Source organism: Oratosquilla oratoria, chromosome 31 (assembly GCF_046742065.1).
Source record: "Oratosquilla oratoria isolate Oo_2021 chromosome 31, ASM4674206v1, whole genome shotgun sequence".
NCBI lineage: Eukaryota > Metazoa > Arthropoda > Malacostraca > Stomatopoda > Squillidae > Oratosquilla > Oratosquilla oratoria.
In genome coordinates this window covers 19,663,539-19,674,220 of record NC_134807.1, presented here as the reverse complement: position 1 = coordinate 19,674,220, position 10,682 = coordinate 19,663,539, and the positions used below count along the sequence as shown (strand labels likewise).

Below are 10,682 nucleotides of genomic sequence, written 5' to 3'. Positions count from 1 at the left end.
GATGTGCTGTGTCTTGTGACACTGCTTCTGACCCAGGGCAGTGGACAGGGTGCAGGGATGACCCGTCATCCAGGAGGTGCTAAGATAAGAGGGAGGGTGGAGGGGTGTGGAGTGTATTCAGGGATGGAATGGGTGGGAATGATTTTATGCCTTTTCCTTTTTGGCTACCTCCCTTGTAAGGGGGAAAAAGCCTTGCTATATGTATGTATGTAGGTCTTGATATAGAGGCTGAAAGTCATAAGAGTATCAAATAGCCTAGTAATTTGAAGCTGTTTTTCAATGCAAGAATTTTGCAAATAAATTTATTATATTACCCTTAGGACAAAACAAACAATTATGAAATCATTCACACTTTATTGGAATTGTTTGCAACTTGAGGATAGTAAACTTCACTGAGGCTGAGGATGAAAATTTTAAAATCACTGTGTAGAAAAATACAACACAACACACCTTATGCAAACCATCAAAGGTACAAACAAGACAGAACTTTCACAACAAATATGAACATGTTCTTTGTACCATCCAGCAAATATATGCTATCCTTAAGTGCCTAGGGAAGAATGGTGAAAGAAATATAACACTTTCATTACATCTATGCAAGTTAACATACAATACACACAAGTCCTCTTTCATCATTTGATTCCTTCACTCTTTCATTTGTCCTTCTTCTTCATCTTCATCTTCTGCTCCTCTTATGTATAGAACATTATTACATCGAACAAGAACTTCTCCCAGACTTCCTGTCGGAAGTCCATCAACGTATTCTTCTGTGTTGGCCAACTGCAAACAAAAATTATGATTAATTATAGTAGAGAAAACTCTCTTATTTGGAAAATAAGTTTGAGAGAAAATCAGGAGGCTACTATACAGCAAAACAAGGTTGAGAAAAGTAGATGCATTGTGCATGTAAATTTACACACACCCATATACTCTGGCAAAAATAATGAATAAAAGTTTCCATCTGTTTTCACAAAGGAAGGGAACATGAGGAAATATTTGGGTTTTGAAAATATAAAGACAAAAGTGAGTAAAGTGTTCAATATTCTAAGACTGTTGGAAGAATGAAACACCTTATAACATGACAGGATCTAAAACCAAAGGATTGGAAAGACAAATGTGGTACTAATTCACAAAAGATGATATACAGTAAATTGACACCACTAAACTATAGGCCAGTATCATTGACCAACACAATGATGAGAGTATCAGAAAGGATTGTGAAAGATTGATGGGCCAAATACATTTAAGAGATGAACATCCTGGCAGACTCAGTTTGGCTTTAGATCTGGAAGACGTGTCAAACTTTTTTAAGCTGTTACTAGAATGTCCCTGATGTCCTGTAAGAGATGAATAGACTGTTTGTACCTCAATTTAGATAAGGCTACTGCTAAAGTTCCACACTGTTGCCTTAGGTGGATACTGGAATATATCATGGGGCTAAGAGTTGAAGTACTCACATGGCTGGAATTTTTTTTTAAAGGAAAAGTAAATGAAGACAGTAGTAAAAGGATAAGATGACAGGATGTAGAACAATGATCAGTGTGATATTATGAGGGAAACTTTACTTTTGCAAAGGGAAGGATTATTTCCTGTCATAAGGCAGAATGTGTGGAACAGAAATGTCCTGTTCTTGGGCATACTAGTGCTATTTCAATGTGTCAGTGTTGTTGTGATGATGGCACTAGCTGTATATGGATTTGTTAAGTCATCGCTTAGGTGAAAAGAATGCTGAAGAACAGTTCCTTGGGACACTCCTTGTTAGGTATGTGGTGAGGACAAGGTTCATCATATGGTTATTTAGAATGTTTTCTGGGTTAAGAATTGGGATACAAAGGTAAAGCTCCTTAAAATCATAGAATAAGTTTACAAAGAAAGTTTGTTGGCAAATGCAGTAAGAATTATTGTCTATGTTTAACATTATGTCTGTAGTGCTGTACCCAGTTTGGAATCTGGTTTGAAGGGATGATACGAGATATAAGAAAATTGCCTTCCAACTGACAGGGAGTCTGAATGAGGCCATTTCTTTTGAGGAGTTAACAGACAGTAAAGTATGATTGGGTGATAGTTCTTTGGAGAAGTTTCATCTTTCCTAGTTTGGTGAAGGGAATGATAATGTTTTTTCCCCCAAACAGTTGTGAGGGTATCTTCAGTCCATACTCTGTTGAGAATGGATCAATTATAGAGACCCCCCCCCCATCCACCCCCACTGATCAACAAAGGTCTGTTACTGAAGAAGTTACCATGACCTGAACAACACTGTGTGCCATGATGGCAGAGCACTCTGGACCTTTACTGAACTGTATGTGGAGGAAATTCTACAATTGATCCAAGAGATTTAATGTAAATAGTGTTGCTGGTGGGTTTAAGTGTCCTATAATATTATAGTGTATGGTATCTGGGACTTGAGAAGTCATCTAACAGTTGGAGTGGAAAATGAGTGATCTGTAATGTGGTTCTAGAATCCAGATGAAGAAGAATGGGGGGAATAACACTATATACATAAACACTGAATAATATCTTACCTGAAGATTCATGTAGCCGTCTACAGAAACTAAAATACCCTTGTATTCATGGCCCCATTTCAATTTCACTACGACGGCCTGCCCCGTCAACTGGTTAAGGAAGGGCTTGGGGTTGATTGGGGTTGGTGGTGCAACTGACGTCTGAAGAAAAATAATACTATTTAGCAAAATTGTCATTAATACATGAGGAAAATATATGCATTAATAGATAAACTTTGTGATGCACAAATGCAAAATTATATCTATCTATATACCAAGGGCTTTTTCCTTTTATTATGGAGATAGCCAAATACCAACTCTCCCCACCACCCCTTCCTCCCTCTCATCTTAGCTCCTCATAGATGACAGGTCATCCCTGTATCCGCTCACTACCCTGGGTCAGAAGTAATACAGCAAGACAACACATCTATATCAAGGCTATTTCACTTAAGCAGCAACTTCCCCTATCCGTCCCCTCACGACAGGGAAAATTCCCTTAAGACTGCATCAAAATATAATTCATACATATCCATTCCCTTCCTTGCATCACTATCATTTATACACAACCATTCTCCACTCACCCCTATCTCCTGCCTTCTTTCTATACTCAATAAAATAATCAACATGTGAAAACTGCAACATGATTCTTCCCAGCACAACTTCCAGTTCATCCCTGGTGCAACAAATTCATGGAACAGGTACCTTCCTCCCTGTACCCACCCATTGCTAAGTCACAGGCAACACAAGGCACAACACCTCTAAAACAGGAGCCAACAGCCATTGCTGGTTTACTCCAACTTCTTCCATTACATGGCAACCTTTCTCTCTCTTCATCCACTCAAGAATTTAAGAGTTGACAAGAAATACCTTTGGGCTTTGTCAGTCTCATTCAGTAACCCATTCGATATGATGACGCCTATGTAGGTGTCATGAGGAGCAAGTGGGTACGCGAGGATTCCGATGTCGGCGTCTTGATTATATATATTGTAGTTGTAGTTATCAAAATTCACAGGTGAAAGAGAATGAGCAATACAGCGGTAAATTTATTTTTTATAATGTGAGTATTATGACGCAACATCACACGCCTGGCAGCTAATGCTGCCCGCGAGATTTTGGCCTGTAGTGAAGGGGTTAACAGCCCCTCACTCACACCTATCTCTTGCCCTCTCCTTCCCTATAAACTAGTACTTGACTAAAGTTTGGTTTACTTTTCCTAGTGGTTACTTATGCATTTGTGAACACATGTTCCTAGTGTTTTTTATTGCATGTATGTATATGTATGTACTTACCAAGGATTACACCTACTGAACTATAAGGAAAGACTTGTCGACTTCACTTCAAAAGAAAATGGGAAAAATTTTAGACGTACACTCCTATGTGATACAGCAATAGGAATTAGTCCAATTGTGCAAAACTACACAACATAGCATTACAAAATTAAATTTATGAAGCGGCCTTGCTGTGGATGTCTGTGTCTTGTGACACTGCTTCTGACCCAGGGCAGTGGACAGCATGTAGGGATGACCCCTCATCCAGGAGGTGCCAAGATAGGAGGGAGGGCGGGAGGAGGGTGGAGGGGAGTGGAATATATGGGAAATGAAATGGGTGGGAGTAATTTCTATCCCTTTTTCTTTTTGGCTACCCCCCATGTAAGGGGGGAAAAAGCCTTTGGTATATGTATGATGTATGTATGTATTTCTGCCAAGAAATTTGCATATTACGTTTATATTATAATTTACAAAATTAATAATTAATTTTCTAATGCTATATCACGTAATGTGTGCACAACTGGACATTTACCCAGCAATAGAAAATTAATTGTGAATTATAATACATCAATGTAATATGGATTTTTCTTGATGGAAATTAACAAAAATGTTGCTAAAACCAATTTACTAATGAATGAAGCCACAGTGGGTGAATTATACGCCATGTGTTTTGATAGATGCCGAGGTCAAAGAAATGAATGGTAAATTTGTCTATAATTATTCTAACTATAACCTAAGCAGTATTGCAATAACCATAACCTAAGCTGTATTGCAGTACCTGTAATTCTAAAGATCATCTCAGTACGGGCACAAAATTTTCATTTTTTTTTTAATCCTTAAATTGTTGTTGCATATGAAAGGCAATTTTATTAGAAACAAAATGCCTTTTAAATTTTTTAAATAGCTTGAAAAATAAGGGATACTATTTTTTAAATATTTTTTTAATTATGCATTTTTGGCTAGACTTTACCATAACATAATGTTAGAATTAAGGTATTTGTAAAGATTTTGGTAAAGAAATACACACAAACTCCAAACCACTGGTCCAATTTTATTGAAATTTGGAATACTTGGGTTTTATGGATCAACAAATCACATGAGCATGTCAAAAACATTGTGTGACATCTCCATCATACCATACTTGCCTTTTCATGGCAACTATTGTCAATTTTCAGATTATTACCAATAAAATCCAAACTATTGGCCCAATTGACATGCAACTTGACATGTGGAGGTTTTATGGATCAACAAATCACCTGAGCATGTGATTAACATTGCAGGACTTTCTTCTTATACCATTCTTACTAACATCTATCATGTTGCCATGGCAACTGCTGTCAATTTAGAAATAATCAATAAAATCCAAACCACTGGCACAACTGACATGCAACTTGACATGTGAAGGTTTTAAGGGTCAACAAATCACCTGAGCATGTCATTAACATTGCAGGACCTTCTTCTTATACCATTCTTACTAACACCTATCATATTGCCATGGCAACTGTTGTCAATTTAGAAATAATCAATAAAATCCAAACCCCTGGCACAACTGACATGCAACTTGACATGTGAAGGTTTTATGGGTCAACAAATCTCCTACGCATGTCAAAAACAATCCAGGACCTTCCTTTTATACTATTCTTACTAACATCTATCATGTTGCCATGGCAACTGTTGTCAATTTAGAAATAATAAAATCCAAACCGCTGGCCCAACTGACATGCAACTTGGCACATGAAGGTTTTATGGGTCAACAAATCACCTGAGCATGTCAATAACATTGCAGGACCTTCCTCTCATACTATTCTTACTAACATCTATCATGTTCCCATAGCAACTGTTGTCAATTTAGAAATAATCAATAAAATCTAAACCGTTAGCCCAACTGACATGCAACTTGACATATAAAGGTTTTACGGGTCAACAAATCTCCTGAGCATGTCAAAAACAATGCAGGACCTTCCTTTTATACTGTTCTTACTAACATCTATCATGTTGCCATGGCAACTGTTGTCAATTTAGAAATAATCAATAAAATCCAAACCCCTGGCACAACTGACATGCAACTTGGCATGTGCAGGTTTTATGGGTCAGAAAATCACCTGAGCATATAAAAAACAATGCAGGACCATCTTTTTATACTGTTCTTACTAACATCTATCATGTTGCCAATTTAGAAATAATCAATCAAATCCAAACCGCTGGCCCACCTGACATGCAACTTGGCATGTGAAGGTTATGGGTCAACAAATCATCTGAGCATGTCAACATTGCAGGACCTTCCTCTTACACCATTCTTACCAATGCCTTTCACGTTGCCATGACAATGATATGTTGAGTAGGCATCTAAGCTTCAAGATTCTTAGATTACAGCTGTGCTATTACCAATGATTTCAAAGTTGCTCATATCCAGTAGAATAGAGGCTAATAAACAACATTATTACATTAAATATTATATAATTTAGTTTCTTGTCTTTAGATTTTTACTCGGAAAACTAATTTGCCAAGGCTAATATCAAAAATTGCATTTAAATCGGTAAGAATTAGTAAAGTTTTGAAGAACTGGGCATACACTTATTTAACAAGATGATTTTAATAACCTGCGAATGTGCTGAATGCTCCAAGCATTAAAACTAAGCCAAACAGAAATAAAAATCCAATGGGGCACAAAAGATGGCGAGAGCGGCGACACGCATGGTTTTGTGCGTGACTATATGCCTACATGTATTGCAATGAAGCTCAAATGTCGATTAACCAATGATCTTAAGCTTCTCATTTCCGGGAGAAAATAGGTTAAAAAACATGGTTCTTTAATTTACAATATTGGTTATTGATGCCTTATCTTAATATTTTTACTCAGAAAACTATTTTGCTGAGGTTGATAACCAAATTTCCGTTTAACCACTTCCATACGGCGACGCCTACATAGGCGTCATGAGGAGCAAGTGGGGACGCGATGATGCCGACGTCGGCGTCTTGATTATATTTATTGTAGTTGTACCTATGTAACCTCCATTCTCTCTAAACTGGCTTCATCATGTTTTCTATGGTTATCAAAATTCACGGGTGAAAGAGAACATACGATTGAGCACTGACTTTATTTTTTATAATGCAATTATTATGACGCAACATTGCACGTCGGGCAGCTAATGCTGCCAGACGTGTGATGTGCCCCGGAGTGAAGTGGTTAAATCGGTGATTTTTTTTTTGTATTTCAAGAATTGGGCATACACTTGCACAACAACAAAATAATTTGAATTCCCTGTGCATGCGCTGAACGATGCAAGCATTCAAACTGATAAATACTTATTTAAATGGGCCTCAAAAGATTGCATTGTAAACAGTACATGTGCAATGGTGGCGCCACGAGCGGATGCGCCCGTATCTAGATTCATATATTATGTTGATATATTATAATTTACAAAATTAATAATTTTCTAATGCTATTTTATGTAGGTGTGCACTTCTAAAAAATACAAGGAAATTATATGCTATCATAGAATTCCATATAGTAAATACTGGAAGGCCACTTCTTCAACAGAACTTTTTTACCATCATCCCAGATGACTGCAGTCATCTTATATAAGAAGCCACTACCAAAAGATTAGGTAGGTCAAACACCACCAGAGGCGCCACCGTCAATGACGAGCACAATAGCGTGTCATTTTATGCGCATGCCATGCAAACAGCCAAATTTACATACCGCGGGAAATTTCATTCATAAAAATGTTATGCGAGTGTATTTACTACCATCGTAGTAAATTTCAAACAATTACATCATCAGTTCCATGTCGGTACATAAAAACATAAGATAAACATGGCGGCTTGCATTCAGCAGTAAATCGAAAATTGGTTTATGTTTCAGCATATAAAATGAGCTAAATAAATTCAGTGTATTGGCAACTGACCAAAATGAATGAAAACTACTAGTCTCGCGGATTATTCTAATACCAAAATAAAGGCAGCGTGTTACGGAAGAGCTGAGAAATCGGTGGTACTAATTAGTTTTTTCTATCGGGTCGGATTATCGGATAACAACAACGTCAACATCCATCCCGCCATCTTATCTATCACTGGTGGTATGGATCAAACTTCACTCTATTAAGTTTCTTACTATTATGTTATTAGTGTAATAGACTTATAGTTGAATTATTTGAACTATTTTCTTTAAAATGTGTGATTTTCATGTAATTTGATCAAAGAGAAGTTACGTTTTTATCCTCCGTAACATTACGGACAACAGCTACGATTCATCCTGCCCGCTATCTATGATCACTGGTGGTATGGATCAAACTACAATATTAAGTTTGTTACTATTGTGTTATTAGTGTAATAGATTGCATACAGTTGAATTATTCAAACTATTTTCTTTAAAATGTGGGATTTTCATGTAATTTGATAGCTAGGTCAACATGAAAATGAAATTCCTGATATTTGAGCTGAAGTAGTTCTCATGGGATGCAAAAAGTCGCTATGAGTATAATGCAATTTGAATTATCCATCTAGCTGTCCTAGTTCTTGAGACATTGCATTTTGAATGGAATTAAATTGGGCCTATTTTGTCCCAGTAAATCGGCCGAAACGTGCGGTCTGACTAATCGCCGATCAAATGTAAACAATGACGGTTCTTATCGACAGGCACAATTTTATATAAAAATTTAGCATATGGTTGCATTATTTGACCTATTTTCTATAAGATGTGTGATTTCCATGTAATTTGATCATAGAATTACGTTTCTATCCTTTGCAAAATCACCCACCACAGCTACGAATACCGTCAAATTACATTAAAATCATACATTCTAAAGAAAATAGTTTGAATAATTCAACTATATGCAAGCTATTACACTAATAGCACAATAGTAACAAACTTAATAGTGTAGTTTGATCCATACCACCAGTGATCATAGATAGCGGGCAGGACGAGTCGTAGCTGTGGTCCGTAATATTACGGAGGATAAAAACGTAACTTCTCTTTGATCATATTACATGAAAATCACACATTTTAAAGAAAATAGTTCAAATAATTCAACTATAAGTCTATTACACTAATAACATAATAGTAAGAAATTTAATAGAGTGAAGTTTGATAAGATGGCGGGATGAATGTTGATGTTGTTATCTGATAATCCGACCCGATAGAAAAAAAAACTAATTAGTACCACCGATTTCTCAGCTCTACCGTAACACGCCGCCTTTATTTTGGTATAAGAATAATCCGCGAGACTAGTAGTTTTCGTTATTTTTAGTTAGTTGTCCGCACTCTGAATTAATTTAGCTCATTTTTTACGCTGAAACATAAACCAATTTTCGATTTACTGCTGAATGCAAGCTGCCATGTTTATCTTATGTTTTTATGTACCGACATGTAACTGATGATGTAATTGTTTGAAATTTACTACGATGGTAGTAAATACACTCGCATAACATTTGTATGAATGAAATATCCGGCGGTATGTAAATTTGGCCGTTTGCATGGCGTGCGCATAAAATGACGCGCTCTTGTGCTCCTCATCGACGGTGGCGCCTCTGGTGGTGTTTGACCTACCTAAATTTGACGGTATTCGTAGCTGTGGTGGGTAATTTTGCAGAGGATAAAAACGTAATTCTTTGATCAAATTACATGGAAATCACACATCTTTAAGAAAATAGGTCAAATAATGCAACCATATGCTAAATTTTTATATAAAATTGTGCCTGACAGTAAAAACCATCATTGTTTACGTTTGATCGGCGATTAGTCAGACCGCACATTACGGCCCGATTTCCTGGGACAAAATAGGCCAGATTTAATTCCATTCAAAATGCAATATCTCAAGAACTAGGACAGCTAGATGGATAATTCAAATTGCATTGTACTCATAGCGACTTTTTGCATCCCATGAGAACTACTTCAGCTCAAATATCAGGAATTCCATTTTCATGTTGGCCTAGCTAAAAAGATTATTGACAACTGGTAATATCAGTGTTTCAATCAATGGGGTTAGGTTATTCACTCCTATCCTCTAATTTATAGGGGGAACATCAGAGGATTCATGAAATACATTCAAGTACCACCTAATTAAGTGACTAATCACTAAGGACATTCCCGGATGAACTACATAAATACACCAACGGATCCTTACACAACCTATGTAGAGGTGGGTTGCCTGGGAACCGCGAGATCATACAAAACATACAATTTGCTAACATCATACATGCTAATTCGTACATACATGTAAATACTACTATCATACCATGATCATCCCATTTGTTCGGTCTCCCTATGTGTCGGATGCATAGTTCCCTAATCCTAATCTATACACTCCTTTGCATCACAATACTATATCAAATTACGAGGTCCTATATTAACAATGTGGTTATTAAATCCATAAATAATACAGGTGAAAATTCCAAGTCCTTTCCCGCCACACACCCGGCATTCCTTCTCTTTCTACATTTCAGTTACTACCAACTGTAATTGGTAAACATTGGATTAAAAAACTAGTTCAACTACTTCCTAATGCACTCGTAAATTTATTTTAGAATGCCATAAATATTTCTTACCATTTTGATACTTAATGTTGCGTTTGACTAACAACGCCAAGCGTGGGCCTCCCAAACAAACGTACTGGTGAAAAGGTGTTCGATAGAAAAAATGAAACAAGAAAATATGTAATGAACCTATTTGGAAAAATCAAACTCATTCTCCATCAAACTTGAGCAATTAAAATAATAATAATATAATAGTATTTCATAAAGTTGAACAGTAAACTACATAATGGTTAATCGATCAAAGTGTATATATATGTGTACTTTGATATAATTCACTATAAAAATAATTAATTATGTGAGTTATTGGACCTTTCTTATGAATGCAGGCTATTTATTCATTTATCTGCTTATTTATTTATCTATAAATGCTTCCTTTGTT

The 10,682-nt window shown here is 36.4% G+C and overlaps 1 protein-coding gene across 1 annotated transcript; it reads right to left on the bottom strand.

The window, feature by feature from the left end:
- Positions 1-334: 334 nt before the first annotated feature.
- On the bottom strand, positions 335-10,408 carry SmF (small ribonucleoprotein particle protein SmF). The gene is made up of 3 exons (XM_076213387.1): positions 10,316-10,408; positions 2,523-2,663; positions 335-780 (listed from the first exon to the last, which is right to left on the bottom strand). The coding sequence occupies exons 1-3, from the start codon at positions 10,316-10,318 to the stop codon at positions 646-648; spliced, it is 279 nt and encodes a 92-aa protein (XP_076069502.1). The 5' UTR covers positions 10,319-10,408; the 3' UTR covers positions 335-645.
- Between the last annotated feature and the right edge of the window lie 274 nt (positions 10,409-10,682).

What these genes read in the sequence shown, in the direction of transcription:
- SmF (XM_076213387.1), bottom strand. An exon ending in ACGGCTACATGAATCTTCAG is followed by an intron (nt 781 to 2,522) that starts GTAAGATATTAT and finishes TTTTGTTTGCAG; the next exon opens with TTGGCCAACACAGAAGAATA.